The 19,463-nt window shown below is 40.7% G+C and overlaps 1 protein-coding gene across 1 annotated transcript in view; it reads left to right on the top strand.

Annotated features, from left to right (window-relative positions):
• Window positions 1–419: 419 nt before the first annotated feature.
• The window catches only part of GADL1 (glutamate decarboxylase like 1), a 161,589-nt gene continuing 142,545 nt past the window's right edge, over window positions 420–19,463 (top strand). The window contains exon 1 of the mRNA XM_028518652.2: window positions 420–594. Coding sequence (XP_028374453.2) covers window positions 558–594 — 37 coding nt within the window. The 5' untranslated portion in view covers window positions 420–557. The remainder of the gene's footprint in view (window positions 595–19,463) is intronic.

Raw genomic sequence — 19,463 nt, forward strand, 5'->3', positions numbered from 1 at the left:
GCAGTACTGAATGAATAGGTAGTGGATCCCGCTCACCTCAGATAACCCTAAGAGAGATTCCCTGAGTGGGCATCGTATTTCTTAGGGCTTCTCAGGCCAGATCGGCCCCTGCGAGGTACTTACACCCAAAAAACGATGCTGGGAAGATCACAGGCCGAGGCTCACTCACCTGCCCCCCGCCCGCCCCCACCCCACGTATTTCCTGCCTCTTCCTACCCAGGCAAGTTACCCGAGCTCCTACACACAATCCCCATCCCTCCCCAGAGAGGGCCGAGGGACTCTGGCCCTGGGTCAAGTCAGTGGCATGCAGCCAGCCCCACGCCAAGTATTAATAGAGTGCCGCGGTCCTCCAGAGGCTGGCACTGGAGCCTCACTTGGCAAGGTGAAAGAAGCACCCCGCGCACGTCCCGGCCCCTCCCTCCGCTTGCGGTGGCGGCGCCCAGCGGCTGCCGGGTTCACCTGCGGGTCCCTAAGCGGGGCGCTGCCTCCGCAACCGCAGCCGCTGCCTAGACTACAGGAGCCGCGCCCAGGGGGCAGCCCGCAGTTGGGGAGCAGCGATGAGCAGCGACTCGGACCCTGAGTGCCCAGTTGACGGTAACGACTCTCCTGGCGAGGCCGCGTTTTTAGTCTTTAACCTCCCCCCATGCGGGTTTAATCTCCCGGCTGCTGGTTGGCCTGGGGACAAGTTATTTCCCTGTAAAGCGGCTGGGATGGGTAGGAAGTCCCCTACAAGGATTTTCGCACTCTTTTGTGCATGTTTTAAGGCTATTTTTAAAGAATTAAACAAGTTATATAAAGAGCAGAATATCGCGCTAGGAACAAACAATGTGCTCTATGTTTGTTAAAACACATGTTAGGGTTTCACTGATTGGTGCGCCGCTGCGGGTATCCTTAGATACAGTGGAAGCAACTTCCCTGAAAGAAAAGCAACTTCCCTGAAAGAAGCAAAGGTGACTTTGCTTCTGCTTTGGGATGAGCCCAGCATTACCTTCCCCCTCCCACCCCCACCCACAATTCTCCAAACAGGCGTTTAAAGAGGCTACCTTGATCTAACAGAGTGAGTGATGGCCTAATGTACTTCGGATTGAAGCTAGGAGGTTGGGAAGCGGAACGTTATTTGTTTAAAGAAGGAGTGATGGCAGCGGAACTCCGCACACTGACTTGATAACTCGGGCGTCGTTAGACCTACTGTAAAATAATGGTCACCAGCCTTTGCGAGGGTCTCAGGTTCCCTTGAACGTGTGATGGATGAGATGTTCTGAACCCCTTTCCCCTTCAAATGTACCTATAACACACGTTTGGATGTTTGCTGAAGATTTCAAGCTAGACCCCTGAAGTCCCCGTGTGTACCTCCTGCATCAGAACCCCTGCTTGGAAAAGTTGTTATTATTGTTCTCCAAGCACTTTTACTTACTGGGTTGTTGATCTTTGGGGAGGAGCATCCTCTGGGTATAACTCCTCTTTGCTTTTACATCAGTCGCCCTTCTGGACTGTACTGAACACAGCTCAACGAATACTGACACTCTGGGGGATTGGGCTCAACAGGTGTGCCGGGTGTCAGGTGCGCTGGCTTGGCTTCCCTGCGCATCTGTGGTTTGCACCACAGGGATTCTGTGCAGGAGCTGGCAAGGCAAGAACCGTGGTGCTGCAAGAAACAGTTCATTTGTTCCTTTCATAGTCCCAAGGAATGTTCCCACCATAAGTGCCCTGGATTATGTTTAAAGTTTTTTTTTGCAAGTTGCATTGTTCTTGTTTTCATTATATGGCATAAACAACTGGCACGTTCGACTACTGGAGCTAATTGTAAAACTATTACTTATGTGTTCTTAGAGTCAGCACACACTGTAATTTAAGACATCTGGCTGTCTGAGAGTTGATGGAGAAGCATGAATTAGATTGTCGATTTACAAGTTCCTAATAACATGTCGGGCTTCCTTATTTGAGGCAAGAATGGGCAGATTAATTGTACCTAACTACCTTAGCCCTGCAGTTTTGTTTGCTTTGCTTTTCATCTTAATTTCTGTTTTAAAGTCACACACCCATTAGAACTCTGGTACAAACTCGTTTTCTAAAGTATCTATACTTCCTAAAGCGAGTATGTGTCCTTGTTACCAGTCATGTCTGTAGTTTGTGAGGACTTCAATAGTTGCCACATATGAAGAGCGAAGTGGGAAATGTAACCTTAAATCTGAATTCCAGGAACTACTGGAAGGCTTACCCTGCTGTTATTCTTGAGCAGGTGATAAGTCAATAACATGTCTAATAACCCCTAATTGTGCCAAATGTTTGCTATGACATCTTAAAAGATATACATATGTATATTTCTATACATAAATAAATATATGTCAGACTTATTTTTATATACATCAGACTTAGTAAATTCCCAAGTGTAGGTGACAAGATCATGCAAAGTGGCATTTGACGAATATGTTAAATGATACACCTGTGTTGAACTCTCATATACAATGTCGGTCACAGGCTGTACATGATGGGAGAATGTCACAGGCAGTGCTGTTGCAGGTAAGGACTGCTGCTTCTACACCTCATGCTTTGATACAATTTATGATGTTGCAGCAGTACATCCAAGAAACATTTAGGCAATTAATTACACCAGATCTAGATTTTAATTCCACTAAAATCAATAATTCCTTGCACTCATAATATTTTCCTCTCTGGTTTGAAATAATAACTTAAAGCTTCCATATACTTTGGTGGGTAAAGCCATTGTTTTCATTTTATTTAGCTTTGATGCTTGTTGAAACTATTAAAATGGAAGCGAATTTCAAGTTTTAATAGAGGGAGTAGTCTTTTTTTTTTACACTGTTGAAAAGCTGACTTTTATATACCGTTTTATAAGCCTGGTATATTGTAATAAAATTTAATATCATGACATTCAGGAACAAAACGTCTGCATAATTTTTTTTGCCCCATTTCTATCTTTCAGTTTGCTTTCTCCCTCTTAACCTCTCCACTTTTTATTTAGTCTTTTTTATTATCACTTAAATGAAACCCACTGCAGGCCAAATTCACTGCCCACGCATCACCCCTCGCTTCGGATGGCAGTGGTAACACCTGTGCAGCACTGCTCTCTGCTCCGCTGAGCTGCAGCCGGTCCTCCGACTCTCCCGAACCGCCCATCTCTAACCAGTCCACAGGAGGGGAACTACTATTGTCTGCTTTTTCTTTTTTTAGGAAAACGGAGTCTCTGAGAGGCTGACTGTTAGCTCTGAACATACAACCCAGGCGCTCTCCCCTCAGAGCCCACACACCTAAGGCCTAAGTCCTGCTGCGCTGTAATGCTGAATGCCCGCAGGTCACCTTCAGCAGCATCCTTCGGCTGCCTGTGCTGGGGCCACAGGAAAAGCACTGGAAAGGACCCTGGAAAGTGGCTCTAAGCTCACTGAAGTGACAGCAGCATTCTTTTTTTTTGAAAAGATTTTATTCATTTATTTTAGAGAGGGAAGGGAGAGAGAAAGAAAGAGAGAAACATCAATGTGCGGTTGCTGGGGGTCATGGCCTGCAACCCAGGCATGTACCCTGACTGGGAATCGAACCTGCGACACTTTGGTTCACAGCCTGCACTCAATTCACTGAGCTACGCCAGCCAGGGCTGGCAGCAGCATTCTTTCCTCTCTCTTCCTTTTGGGTGGGAAAGGTGGGAGGAAAGACAGTCAGTGTTTAAAGGTTCCTCCTAATGATGGGCCTGGAGGGTGCCAGGGTAGGAACCTGTGCTGTGTCCCTGGGGCGGCAACTCCCCAAGTGCTGGGAATGAAAGGCAGCTTGGCCTTTCTGAGGCCAAGGGCAAACAAAGGGCAGTGTGTTCCACGGCACGCATTCTCTAACAGCCCTTCTTTCAGAGCGGGTTTACCAGTGGTCACATTTTTCCTAGGTCACTAGAGATGAGTCCGTTGTAGGAGGAGGCAGACCCACAGTGGACCGTAGCTCTGCTCTGTGGGCAACCGCGGGGACAGATGAAGGGGAAGAATGCACAGCACTCTGCTGCCTACAGCCTTCTCCTACTGGGTCTCTCTGGATCCGTAATCTATCCTCTGCCAGCCTCAGTTTCTTCACCTGTAAAGCAGGGATAAAAACATCCACTGTCTCAAATTATTGTGAGGATTGGGAATAATATACAGCATCATAATATACTATGTGGCAGGTAGTAGGCTCCCATAAATAAACTTACTATATTCTGAAAATTGGATGCAGAGGTTAATAAGGTAATTGGGATAACTAATTTGTGTCTCCGAATTGTTTTATGTATGCTCTTGAGGTGCTTCAAGGTGGCTGCTGTTGAGCATCCTTTCTTCATTTGCAGAAGTAGCTCCAGAACAAAGCAGAGTGGTTTCTTCCTTTTTTTTAAATCACCATTCTTGGGAATTAATATGCGAATGAGTAACTGTTAACCTTATATATTTATATGGAGGGGTCTGGCACAAATAATGCCCCTTTTTATTATAAAATCTTTTATTTCAAAATCATAAGCATGCAATTCTGAACATAATAATATCACACTCAAGCACGCCGTATGTCATTTTAGGTGAAATGTTCAAATTAAAACTATAAATTATTATACACATACCATTACCCTACCAACCACACTCAAGCAGGCCTTATTTCTGTCAGACCCTGTACTCGGCAGGAATTTTAATGTTCCTTTTACGCCATCTCCAGGAACACCACAATCACGTTTTCTTTCTAATTTCTCATTGCTTCTTCATTGTTCTGTCTGAGAAGAGGTTATCCCAAGGTTCTTTTCCCCAGATCTGCCAGTAGCACCACCATTCCCTTCCATGTGGGGAACTCCTTTCCATCTTGAAGGGTAATCCTGGTCCCATTTTTGAGGGTTCCCCCCGTCACAGACACTCTTATCCCCTCCCCGTTATCCAGCCTTGCTAGACTTCTCTAGAAGTGCCAGTCTCTTGATTTAAGGATGGCACCCCATTCCATCCCACTGTGGTAGAATAGACATGGAAAAGGAAAAATGCTGGAAAGAAAAGTGTGTCTTAGAAATAGAATTCCCCCCTGCTAACTTCGCACCTGACACTCGTGGGTTCTGGAACAGCCCCTTCCTCTCCCCTTTCTACTTTTCCTTCCCTTTGAGCTTCAGACGATTCCTGAGACTGAAATTCCGTGACGGGTGGTTCTGTTTTGCATCTGTTACACTTCCTTTCAGGTTATGAAGGATTGATTGTATGGAACACCACCCAGATGAAGGGACATCATTTTGCCATCATCCTGGGGGCACACGTCCTAGGCACCCCATTCCAATGATAGCCTGATTTTGATAGTATTTGCTTGCTTGCATTTTTAAATAGTTTTTTAAAAAGATTATTTATTTATTTATTTATTTATTTATTTATTTTTAGAGAGGAAGGGGAGAGAGAGAGAGAGAGAGAGAGGGAGAGAGGGAAAGAAACATCAATGTGTGGTTGCTGGGGGCCATGGCCTGCAACCTAGGGATGTGCCCTGACTGGGAATCGAACCTGTGATGCCTGGTTCACAGTCCGAGCTCAATCCACTGAGCTACACCAGCCAGGGCGCATTTTTTTATAGTTTAACTATCCAAGTATGCATTCTTAGACATAATAATTTAGTGTTACCTGTTTTAAAAATTGTGACTTTTTAAGAATATATAGATTTACCCTCCTGTCCTTTTTTTATTCTTATAATTTATTGTTAAAGAATCTGGGCCACTTGACCTATAGAATCCTCCACAAACTGAATTTTGCTGCCTCTGTGCTCTTGGTTCAACATTTCTTGAAGATGACCTTCTTCTGAACTTCACTGGATAGCATCCAGCCCTTCCACTTGTCTAAGTACATTTCTTAGTCTTATCTTTAAATTCTAGAAACAACCATGCAACCATTTTATCTATTAGGCTTTTTATTATTAGACAGTAAATCACTGAGCTTCTTATATTCATCTCATTTCCTGCAGTAACTTCATTAAGCATTATAATGAGTTCGTTGAAAATTGATACTCTCATTTGCCAATTAGTTCAAATACTAGTAATTTAGGAATGTTATGGGGAAATTTTGGAAACTGAATATCTTGAGCCCTTTTTAAAATCTGTTTTCAGAATTTTTTATATTTTGTTCTGTTTTACTTTTGATCTCTTAATTTTCAGGCAATTATTTTTTTCTTTACTCTTACTAGTTGGAGTACAATAAATGTTTAGAAATATATGGTTTGGTTTGAAAAATATAAATTCTGGGTTACTTAAGTTACACTAGGTTGCAGAATAGTTTATGCAGTAATAGTCCATTTCATTGAAAAATAGTAATTCATTTATACTTACAGAACTGGAGCTGAAGGAATTTACACTTGGGGATTAAAAGTAATTGTGCATAACTGGGTGCATAATGGCTTTTTTCCTTAGGTTCTTCATGTCTGTATTTTCTGTAGTGAGTCAGCATTGCTCTGACAGAAAAAATAAATTAATGTGGTGGAGGAGAAGGTTGGGATGGGGTTTGGTTTGGTTTAAATGTTTTTCTCATTCAATTTAGGCCAGGCTTTCTAGTTGTATTTATCTAGTTTGGTTTGTTATCATCTTACATGGGCATGAATGCCATTTCTATTATTCAAACAAATCCTTACATTGGAATCTAAATGTGTTCATATTAACTCCTATTGCTGAATACTCAAGTTATTTCAACATTTTTAAAATCACAGACAGGATAGGGGGAAAAATAATTGGTTAAAAATTAATTAAAAATATAGAAACCAAAAGTATGGGAGAACTCTACAATGCTAGAAAAGTATTAATGCTTTAAGGCAAATATAGAGTTAAAGTGTGCCCATATTGCATAAGGATTACCAATCCTTGGAAATCCAATGAAAAGAAATATTTGTTTTTTGACAAATGGTCATCTTGACCAAATTGCACTTGTTCAAATTGCTGTTGGAGAAACAGCAGGCTGCTCTCGGGGAAATAGAACAATTTTATCCTAAAATTCATCCAGAACCTCAAGGGACCCCAGGTAGCCAAAGCAATTTTTAAAAAGAATACTTTTGGAAGACTCATGCTTCCTGATTTTAAAACATATTATAAGGCTACAATAACCAAAACAGTGTGGTACTGGCATAAAGTCATACAGAAAGACCAATGCAACAGAGCAGAGAGCCAACACATTAACCTTCTTGTGTATGGTCAGATGATCTCCACCATGTGTGACAAGGCCACTCAATAGGTAAAGTATAGCCTCTTTAACAAAGTAGCATTGAGAAAACTGGATAGTCCCATGTAAAAGAATGAAATTGGGTCCTTATTTTGTACAATACACAAATAATAACTTAAAATAGACTAAAGACCTTAATTTTAATTCCCAAACTATGAAATTCCTAGAAGAAAACAGGAAATCTTCATGGCATTTGATTTGACGGTTGTTTCTTGGATGTGACACAGAGAGCATTACACAACAAAAGCAAAAGCATAGACCAATGAGAATACATCAAACTTAAAGACTGTTATGCATCAAAGGATACAGCCAACAAAGTAAAAAGGCAACCTATGAAATGGGATAAAATGTTTGCATATCTTATATCTGATAAGAAGTTAATATCCAGAATATATAAAGAACTCCTACAACTCATGAAAAACAAATAACCCAATTAAAAAATGGGCAAAAGACTTGAACAGACATTTCTTCAAATATGATATACAAATGACTAACAAGTATAGGAGAAGATATTCAACATCACTAGTCATTAGAGAAATAAAAATCAGAACCACAATGAGATACCTCCTCACACCCATTAGGATGGCTACTATGTGATAACCAAGTCCTGGAAACAGCCGAAGTACCCATCAGTAAATGAGTAGATAAAAAACCTATGATACATTTACACGATGGAACACTGCACAGCAGAAGGAAAGGAGGAGCCCCTACCCTTGGAGACAGCATGGGTGGAACTGGAGAGCATTATGCTAAGTGAAATAAGCCAGGCAGTGAAAGACAAATACCATATGATCTCACCTATAAGTTGAACCTAATCAACAAAACAAGCACACAAAATAGAACCAGATACATGGACATAAAGAACACACTGATAGTGACCAGAAGGGAGGAGGGAAGGGGATAATGGGGAAAGGAAGGGGAAGGGTCAAGTCAAGGAACATTTATAAAGGACCCATGGACAAAGGCAACCGGTGAGGGGTGGGGATTGCATATGGGAGAAGAGGGAGGGTGGGGCAGGGGAGAATAATGAGGGACAATGGGGACAACTATAATTGAACAATGATAATTTTTTAAAAATATCCCCTCCCAGAACAGAAAATAACAGATATTAAGGATGATGTGAAGTTATAACTCTTGTACAATGTCTCAGGATTCTGAAATAGTGCAACTTCTATGAAAAATGGTATAGAGATTTCTCAAAAAATTAAAAAAATTAAATGATTATATTATTCAATAATCCCACTTTTGGATAAACATCCAAAATAATTGAAAACAGGGTCTCAACGAGATATTTGCATACCCATGTTCATAGCAGCGTTATTTATGACAGCCAAGAGGTGGAAGCAACCCAAATGTTCATTAAATGGATAAACAAAATGTGGTATATAAACATAATGACACATTATTTAACCTTAAAAAAGTAGGAATACCATCACATGCTATAACATGTATGAACCTTGAGGGCATAATGAGGACATTATGCTAAATGAAATAAGCCAATCAGAAAAACACAAGTATTTTGATTTCACTTATATGAGTTACCTAGAATAGTGCAATTTATAGAAACAGAAGGTAGAATGATGGTTATCAGAGGCAGGGAGACAAAGAAGGAGAGGCTAAGTATTTAAGGGATATAGAGTTTCAGTTTTGCAAGCTGAAAAAGCTCTGGAGATCTGTTTTGCAACAATGTGAATATACTTAACATAGTGAACTATAAACTTAAAAATGGTTACTATGGTAAATTTTATGTTATATGGGGTGTTTTTTTAACCACAACAAAAAGAACAACCAATTTAAAATTAACAAACAAATAATCAAACAAAAAAAGACTTTTAAGGATAGAAATATTTATAAAATAACTTAAAGATGTACTTGCCTTCTTGAAAAAGTTGCATCATCTTTTGAATACCTTGGCATTGCCATTGTGAGCATGGAATAACGTTATAACATTCCTCAAGAGATGAGCTGTGCCCAGCTGTTTGTCCCTTCTTTGAATGACGTCAGATGGCCCTTGAATTCCCACGTCTCTCTTTCCACTGTTGATGTTCCCCTCGTCACAGTCTCCTGGGCCAACTATATTTTCTTTTCTCTTATAAATCCTGGCAGCATCTTTAATCCTCAGTTGCCACACTTCCTCCAATTTATGGCTTGTAACAAACTTGGTTATTGTCTCGCCTTCTTGGTTTTTTGTTTTTTATCCCACAAGAGGTTGGAATTGTACATGAAGTAAGGTAGACTGCCTCTGAATGAGGTATGAAGGGGTCTATATGAAAACAGTTTATGAGTATCTGTTATATTGACATCTTTCTACTTTTTTATTTTACATTCATCTGTATTCTTATGTATGTTCTGGATATTTGCAATGGTCAGATGAAAAGATGTCATATAGAGTGTGTGTAAATGAAAAATATTTTGGTGTAAACATAGACATGATTAATTACAGTTCCTGTGCATGATTTGAACACACTGGTAACATTTTATTGCTCAAGAGATGCACATGTAAACCAAGTTCCAGTTTAAAGCAAGATTATGGCTTGCTTCTCACTGGGAGTATGATCGAGCTCTAACTCGCACAGAGAGGACAATGACTGCATCTTCTCTCCTTACTGGTTCTGTTTCCATTGCTCCCATCAGCGGCACCACTGTGAGGTCCACAGTACAGCTTACAGTGCACTGGGCAGCTGTGCTTTACTCTTTTTCACACTGTACATGATTTTTAAGAGTTTTCTCGAGGTATGATTTATACATCATAAAATTTACCTGTTTGAATGTGCAATTCGATTTTTAGTAAATTTACAGAATTGTGCATCCCTCACCACAATCCAATTTTAGAGCAGTTCCATGCACATTATATTTCAAAAAAAAATATTACTGTACTTTCCCACTATTTTGCGTACTTTGCTCTTCTTTGCCAGAGCTGTATGCCTGAGAGAGGTTATTATCTTGACTGGCAGAATGCAAAGAGAAAGACAATTACTGTTTAGATTCCAGTGGCCAAAGCAGGACTTTAAAAACAAAACAACAGTTTTACAAGCCAGGCCATTGCCTCGAGATAGGACTTTCTAAATTCTATTATTTTCCCTTCAACATGATGTACTAAGCCTAGAAGGCACAATCACCGAGTTTTGGCTCACTGAAGTTGGATGGAGAAGGAGAGACTGCATTTAGCTCCTTAAGAGGTGAGATGACTCAGAAAGTTCCTCTTGTCCTCAGAGGAGGTAGCAGGATCGAGGACCCTTGATCCTCCCAGGACCCCTCTCTGATGAGGCTGAAGGCAGAAACCAGGGGATGGGCATGATCTATTTTCTAGTGGGAGGCTGATTAAGGATGTGGAACAAGCCCAGAGAATACCATCACCAACAGCCAAGGTGAGGCCCCCTCAGCCAGCGAGCACACCCAGCATCTGACCAAGATGACAGAGGAGTTCATGAATATGCCTCAGCCATGCCTACCTGGTGGGAGAGGAGCAAAGATATAGACAAGTGAGGTTGCCCAGAGACAAAGGGGCAGGGGGACACCATACTCTTTCAAGGACACAACCACTGTTCTCCATCTGAAGGTTGAGTAACACACACTGTTCTCCCTGCGTAACTAGAAGTCACTAAGAAGAGAATTAGGAGTGGAAGGAGTAGAAATCTGAAGGATCAAGCACTTCTACCCCATAAAACTGAGCATTGCCTCAAGGAACTGTTTAATTTATTATATCTGACTAATTTTTAAGTAGGTTGGACTAAATAAAGTAACTTTTGTTACCGCTTTCCAGCAATGGGTACTCAGGGGAAGACAAGATTAATTAGGGACCCAAATCAAGATACTATATTTTCTCAGCATATGTGAGTGTCATAAAGGTAATGGTGCCACAATAATGGCCTTGAAACAAATGAAAATTGTTGCTTCGGCCACCGCCACTGACACAGGCCCTGTTGTTGAGCAGCGTAAGTCCCAAAGACAAATATGCACAAAGCTGGGCCTTAGGCCTGCTGATGACCTGCCCTGGGGTAAGTGAGGCTTCTAGGTAAGTTCTCTGTTTTTTAAAGAGGGAAAAGCCACAGGTGTCCGATGTCAATCAGTCATATTGTAATTTGAAGCTGAAGTGTTCCTTCATGAATTCATGCCTACAAACTCTTTGTTTAAGCAAAAACAGTATAGACACGCTTTTGAGATAGCATAGCTTTGCTGTGCCTGAAGTAGGTGCTGTGGGTCCAAAGACCACCTACTCATCTCCTCCATCACTTCGTCCCCCGAGCAAGCACTGTGGAGGTCCCGAAACACAGGGATTCCCAGTGGGGCACTGCATTGCTGAGGACCACTTGCAGAAATGCTGGGAGGTGATTTATGTTAATTACATGGATGGGAATTTAATTGAAAAACTGGTGTTAGCAATGGAGTTATTGACAGAGTGGCAAGTCATCTTGTAGAGCATCATTGAACTGAGAACGTTTTTAACCAGAGAGGTTAAAGTACTACGTACTGAATGATGTGGGGGCTAGAGTCAGGCTAAAACTCCCCCACCCCAAATTCCAGAGTGTTCTTTCTATCCGTATTGTCAGAGCAGATAATTAAAAGTAAGAAGTCAACCCTGCAAAATACTGCTTAAATCAGAGTTGATATTTTTGCTTGTTTTCACCAGCATCTGAGATGCCTTAGGTGTTTAAAAATTTCAGAATTCAGGAGCTTTAAGGGGAAATTTTGCAGAGCAACCATCTAAATTATTTGATGTCAGCAAGCCATCATTAAATATTAAAATCTGTTTTGGCGATTTAGCTGCAGCCTTGACAAATCTTAAATTTCCACACTCTAATTTTTGCCTATTGACTATATTGTTAAGTCTTCCCTTTGTTTGAGTTTCTTAGCTTACCTAATTCAGCACTAGTATGCTGTGGTGTTTGATCTCCTAATTCTTCATATCAACTTTCAAAATCAACAGAGACTTAGTTGTTATTTTATGACATATTTGTTGTTTCAGGTGCTACATGAGCCAAAAAACACATTCAGGGAACATATTTCCTTCACGTGTGTTTTCATCACAATGTATTGTGCTATGCCATCAGCTGAGTTTTATTTCAGTCCCTAATTTGTATGAAGCAGTGATAGAGGAGAAAGAAAATCTATGAAAAATTCAATTTCCTAATATTTGTCAGTGGCCTTATTTTTCAAGTCGATGGCGCAACAAAAGAGAATTGTAGAAAGTAATTGTGGAACATGCATATGATGACAGTTTTGCCAAGAAGTGTTCAATACGATATGTCAGCTTAGTGGTTCATTGTTATTTTATTGTTTCATGTGTGTTAGTCCAGTTTCTTTGGTGAAAGCAGATGCATGGCTTAGTGGAAAGAGCTGTTGCATCAATCATAGTCTGAATATCAGTTTCGCTATTTACTATACCAGCTTTGTGACCTTCATCAAGTTAGTTAGCCTCTCTGATTCTCATTTCCATATTTGTAGAATTGGGTTTGGTTCTTGTCTCATAAGGTGTTTCATGAAGATTTATGCAAAAACATGTAATGTAAGTGCCTAGTATAGTGTCAGTCTGGTCCATAAACATTCAAAAAATGGTAGCCATGTGTTTCAATTTGGGTTTTCTAGAAGCAGACCCTGGGTCAAGGATTTGAGTATAAGTAGTAAGTTTGGAAGGTGGTCTCCCTGGGAGAATAGAGAATACATTGTAAAGCACTGTGGGTAGCTAAAGCTTAATTCTGCTGGGTGAGGGTGTTAGTGAAGAATACACATCTCAAGTTATCTCAAAAAAGTACAAGAGTCCTGGATGTTTATATGTTAATTTCTATCAGTTATTGGCTGAGGGATGCTAAGGTATGGGTATTAATTTTTCAGAGCTTTGGGCTTGCCATGTAAGTGGGCAGAGCAAGTTTGGCCAAAATAGGAAGGCCACAGGCAAGGAAGTAAAGGTGCTAACACTTAGAAATCAGATAGTTTGCACAAGGATGAGATACCCGGAGGACTACTTTTTCCCATTTTTGTTAACTATTAGTACATTTCCTTATTGAAGACCTCTTGTTTTCTTAGCTCCCTATCTTGTGGTATACTGAAGCTACTTAATACCAGCTCATTAGCCTGGTGGGAGTCTTTATATCATAGAAATAGTCAAATGCTATCAATCATAATCTTTTAAAATATTTTTTCAGGAACCAGTTTGCCAGTACACCAACTTCCCCTATCCTTTATCTCCCAGAAGATGGAGTATAAGAGTTACATGTATAGGACCAGCCATCGGATAGACCTGAGTTCAAATCTAAACCTTTATATCTTTTAGCTGTGTAGCCATAAGAAAGTTACCAAATTTCACTGAGTCTCAGTGTCTTCATCTGTAAAATGGGGATGTATATAACTTGTAAAATTGTGGTGAAGATCAAACACAATAACATATTCTATGTAAGGAACACTGTGGAGTAAGGAATTTCTTACAAGAGTGAAACTATTATACAATTGTGGGAGGAACTGAGGAATAAGGAGGAATTGGAAATCAGAGAAAAGTCAGTAACCCACCCTTCTGAAGCACTGGTAGTAATGGACAAGCTTGTAGGGAAATCTGGGAATGTAGGTATGTACCATTGTCAATGTGTGACTGTGAAAGGAGCTGGAGAAAAAAGCTGTTTCTCTGGGTAAGTGCCATCTATCTATGGGGATCCAGAACCAAATGTCCAGATGAAAGGCAAAGAAAGTGAGGACACGCTGGAATGCACTGGCATGTCTACTAATATCCATCACTGTATCTGACTTCAAAGACTGTCAGAGAGGCTGGGCTACTGCTCTGCTTTTGCCAGAGTGAAGAAACAAGAACCACAGACAGTAATGGGTTAGAAAACTACCCCAGAGGACAGACTCAGACCTCATTCATTATGTGTGCTGTATGTGCCTGGCTAGGTTTCAGAACTGCTATGGACCAGTGACTGCCCTGTACCTCCTGTTTTTTTTTCCCTTAAGAGTGTCTATAGAAGTTATCCTGTCTTTCTCACTATTGTATGTTTTATATGTTGTAGATGGTGTCTAATAACTTGTGTTTCAATCGATGGGTCCCTAGAACAAGAACAGTTGCAACTGCATAGTCTTATCTTTCTGTAGACATGATACAAATCATGATATCCTGGCCTTAAAGTCTGTTTCTATGGTGGGATAAGATTTTGGAAGGTCATAGGATGGGACTGAGCATATTTTGTGGAAGGGAGGAATAGAATAATTTGTAGTCAGAGGGGTAGACTTTTATAGATTGAAAAAGTACCTTCAAATTCCTTCCACCTAGTAGTCATACCACTTTCCAATGTGACATTGCTTTCTGTAGTCAAGATGTGAGCTTTTTTCCTTTGAATCCAACTGTCCTGATTACTTGCTTTAATCAACAGAGCATGGCAGAAGTGACATTGTATGACTTCCAATCCTAGGCCCCATGAGACGTTGTCGCTTTTGCCTTCACTGTTTTTGAATCTGCTATCACTTTGCATGGAAGACAATCTAATCTTTTTAATAATAAAAACCCATGTGGAGAGGGAAGTTCAGCAATTTATTCTTCCCAGCTAAGCTCACCTCTCCGCAACACCCAAGTTGATGCAGTTGTGTGAGTGAACCTAGATCAGACCAGCAGAATTACCCAACCAACCCACAGCATAATGAGAAATAATATATCATGGTTGTTTTAAGCTACTAAGTTTTATGGTTATTTGTTATACAACTCTAGATGGCTGATGCACCCTCGCAATAAGTTATTTGTATGCTTAATTTAACCAGAGTAAGTTTTAGTTGTTTGTGTCTTTCCATTGTTTTGATGTAGGATAAATGTGCTACTGTTTATGAAGGACTTACCAGAAACTTGGCACATAGTAAATGCTGAATAAATGCTAGCTACTACTATGTGCAACTGAGAGAAGTGTGGACAGCCTGGAGAGGATCTGACAGACCTGTAAAATGATCTTTCAGACAATGGGTGTGTGTCTAAATGTCAGTTCTCTCAAATTAAAAATGAAGACATTGCTAAATTATCTGTAAACGCTTGTCGAACTCTAAAAGCCCATGAGTCTACACAAGATTGGCAAATGCAACCTTGGCACAAATTCTTGTTGGATGCAAACCCATGCATCAGTTGGTCTCAGCTGTGGCATAACTTATGGCAGTGTCTTTATGATCAGTTTATGTGGTGTTCCGTGACTACTTCATTTATTGGCATCAGAGTAGCAATGAGTTGTGCGGGCATCTTCCAGAGCTCCTGCATCGGTCATGTCCAGGCACAATATATAGTGTAGTTTATGTGGCTCTGTTGGCTCCCAGGCGAAACTTTTTAGAATATTTGCTCTGATTTTATATGGAGGTAAGGCTAATTCTGTGTAGCACAAAGGATGTGAAGGAAAATCTACATCACTGAGCAATTTACCTCTGATGCCAAATTCATATACCCCACTCAGCAATGCATTTGCCCTGCAAGTAACAGAGTCCTCCCTCCTTGGAAGTAAGTTTAGACCATCTATTTTTTCTTAAAGAAGTATCTTACTGCCATTGCAAGCAGCTTCTTAGTATGTTTTTTCTAATTACATTTAAGAAACTTCACAAAACAGTTCTCATGAGTACAGTTTTCTGCATTTGAGGGTGGCCAAATGTGAATGTCACAGCCTGTGCGTTGAGGCACTAAGGAGCTGAGAGTAATTGCCCTCACTCACCTGGAAGATGGTCTTCCCAAGGTCTAGGCTAGGAAACAGAACCCTGGGCCCAGACGAGCCCATATCAACGTTAATCAACAGATCATGTAAATGAGGCAACCATTTATAGCATTTATTTGAATTTTCATTTAAATTGCTGGTTAAGTGGAATACATTTAAAACCCTGAAGTCAACAGTTGAGCAAATTGGTTTTAAAACTATATATTAAATTGTAGCACATTGCAATTTAATACATAGTTCTGAGATAATTGCTTATTGCTTAAAGAGTACAAAATATGTGTTCGAATAGTTTGGTGTGGTTGCTGAGGCACAAGAAGCAATATCTTCTTGTTTGCTTTTGTGTGAAAAAGGTAAAATGTACTAATAACCAACATGATGTCTTGACTTGGGCTGTTTGGCTGTGACATCTGGCCCTGTCACTTATGAGCTATGTGACTTGGGCAATGCTCTTCACCTCTCTGGCCTCAGAGAGATCTGCACAATGACGTTAATAAAGGTATTCTCATCAAAGGGTCATTATGAGGATTATATAAGGTAATTCATATAAAGTGCCTAGCTCAGTATCTGATCCATTGTAAGTGTCTAATAAATGTTAACTGTTGTTGTTGTTTTGTAAGTGACTTGTATTTTTGTTTCCTTTAAGCTTTTTGTACTTCTAGAAAAGATAATTCTACAAAATTCTGTAGAATTCAAGCCATTCTACAAAAATGGCTTGCTTTATATTTCTTTTTGGCAGTATTATTCTAGATTTTGTTTTTTGCTGATATAGTACTCTACCCATGGACCTTAAGCATTCAGGCTTGTATTTAAGTGGAAAGCTTTTTACAAAGAGAAAGAAAAAAAACACCATATTTATTTTCTGACAGTAACTGGATGATCTCCCAGCTTTGGAGAACAGTACACATATGTGGAAAACTCTGAGAATCCAGAGAATATACTTAGTAAAGTGTGTCAGGTTGATTTTAAATTTCCTTAATTGAAATAGTTGAGGAAGCCAAGTTATTCAGACCGTGGTTCTCTAGTTTCACAGAATACAGAATGACTGTCACTCACTAAGAGGGGAAGTTTATTGAAAGCCTTTTGGAGAACTCACAGAACTGGAGGAAGAGCAGAAGAATTAGGCCTTGGAAAAAGACAAGAGCCAAGGCAACTCTGGAGATCTGGAATACTTGGGACTTGGAGATACCCATAAAAGGCAGTGACTTTAACTGACAGTGCTGCCCAAGATAGTGTCCTGGAGGAAGGACATGGTTCAAGTTCAATGTTGGCTAGGCCAAAAACGCCCCAAGAAAACCAGCAAACTAAAAACAGGCATTGTACCTACTCAGTATTAAATCTCAGAAAACACAGGAGTCACTGATAAAGCAACAAGTTAAAATCTGATGTTTTACAAATATATGTAGACAAGAAACAAAGTGAAGAATCAGAGATGACAAAGAGCCAAGATGGCAGAACATGAAAATTCCGATAGGAACTGGCAGTGCCTAATGAAGGAGAAGAAAGACACAGTGACACTTGTGCACAAGTCAGCTCCTGGGGAACACATTGCACCTTGGAGTAGTAGCTGCCTCTGAGCTGAAGGAAAGCACATCAAGTTCCCCAGCCTGACCTGACATTTCCTGACCAGATAGGCCAAATCCAGCTTTCTCCTGGAGTCCAACTGCATCCAAGCCTTTGCAAACTGAAGTTGTACCCATCAGAAAAATTCATAAGGTTTAAAGGCAGGGTGGTGTGTGTGGGTGGTTTCAAGAGCTGCCTATCAATATGACAAGCTCAGACATATAACAGCCGCATACAAAGCTTGCCAAGTAATGTTTATTCAAGCAATAGGAGTAGGAAAACCTACTCCCCTGAAAATATCAGGTCACCCAGTTCCTGGCCTGGTACTCAGCGAAAGGAAAATATTTTTAAAATTAAAAATAAATAAATAGGATTTATGGTATACCGTGCATTTATTGGCTATTGACAGGGCACTGACAATTGATTTTTTTGGGGGGGGGTGTTTCAGAGACTCCCTTCTAAGGGGCTTGTCCTCTTTGAGAATAGATGATGTTTCTGGACCCTGTTTTTTTTTGTTGAAGTGGGTAGCTTGGTGTTTCAGCAGAATCTGAATCATTTGACTGGCATCCCAGACACTAACACAACAGGGCGTCATTAAATAAAACCCTGAGTGATGGGAACATGTCACTTCCCAGAAATGTTATATTTTCATCCATGCTTTGCATGGGAGGAGCCAATGCATGGATGCACAAAATGATTTTTTCCTATCCTATCCTGTCACCTTTTCATCTAAAGATCATTTTAGAAGGCTGAGTTACTGGAGGATAGAAAAGCTATCATATTGATGGACAAGGCTCATTAGAAAGACACAAGATTTCTGGCTTCAAGTTTGCAGTAACACTATTATGGGGGAGAGATGAGAATAAATGTAAACCTGCTATCTTGCTTTTTATCTGGTTCATGTCTTCCCGCTCCCTGGCCTGGGTAACTGCCCTCAAATTCCTCCACGTCCAATTCCTGATTTCCTATCTGAACTCTATGCCGGTACCCGCTGCACCTTTCTAAAGCAGTTGTCTATCCCATCAGTTCTTGGTGGCCTCCCGTTGCCTGCCAACAGACACCTAAATTCCTCAGTCTCTATCAAATTCCTGCAATATCAGTCACTGTGCCAGCTTCTCAATAGTCACGTTTTGAATTTATAGGCCCGGCTCCTCGGATGCAGAGCAGTTCTTGACATTTCCTGGGCACAGACGCACACATACATTTTTCTCCCTAGTTCGTGTTGCTTAGTCTTTTTGTCATGAATATCCTTGCCATGACCTTTGTTTCTGCTCTATCATAACCATTTTCTATAGTTAGTGAAAAATTTTGATTTTCTCCCCCCTCCTCACCACCCACTTACCCAACTAACCCTTTGCCAGTGGTTCCCACATTAGTATAGGCCCCCCCACCATTTTCCTGGCGTCTCAGACCTCAAACCTACGAGTCATGTTAGGTTCTTTTGTTTTCTTGACTCCCTACACCTACTTCATCAGCAAGTCCCCATTCTTCAACAGAATGTCTCCCACTCTGCTACGTGTCCACTGCTACCTTCCTGGTCAAAGCTGCCATATCTGTCACCTGGACTTCTACCGTAGCCTCCTAAGCAATCTCCCTATTTCCACATCTGCTCTCTGACAGTCCGTCATGGTACCAGAGTGGTCTTTTATAAATGTAAACCGGGTCATGTTAGTCCTCTCTTTAAAACCCTTAAGAGGCTCCCTGTTGCTCTTAGAATAAAACACCTTCCTGACTGCTCCGTGTCTCTCTTTCCAAATGACATGTTTTTCCTTCCTTCTCCTTGTTCTTGTATGTGACCCATATTGATCTCTATTTCTTTTTTTTTAAATACATCCACCTTCTCCTTTTTTTTTAAAGATTTTATTTATTTATTTTTAGAGAGGGAAGGGAGGGAGAAAGAGAGAGAGAGAAACATCGATGTGTGGCTGCTGGGGGCTGTGGTCTGCAACCCAGGCATGTGCCCTGACTGGGAATCGAACCTGCGATGCTTTGGTTTGCAGCCCACTCCCAATCCACTGAGCTATGCCAGCCAGGGCTGATCTCTATTTCTTTAAGCGGC

This window comes from Phyllostomus discolor, chromosome 7 (assembly GCF_004126475.2).
Source record: "Phyllostomus discolor isolate MPI-MPIP mPhyDis1 chromosome 7, mPhyDis1.pri.v3, whole genome shotgun sequence".
Taxonomy (NCBI): Eukaryota; Metazoa; Chordata; class Mammalia; order Chiroptera; family Phyllostomidae; genus Phyllostomus; species Phyllostomus discolor.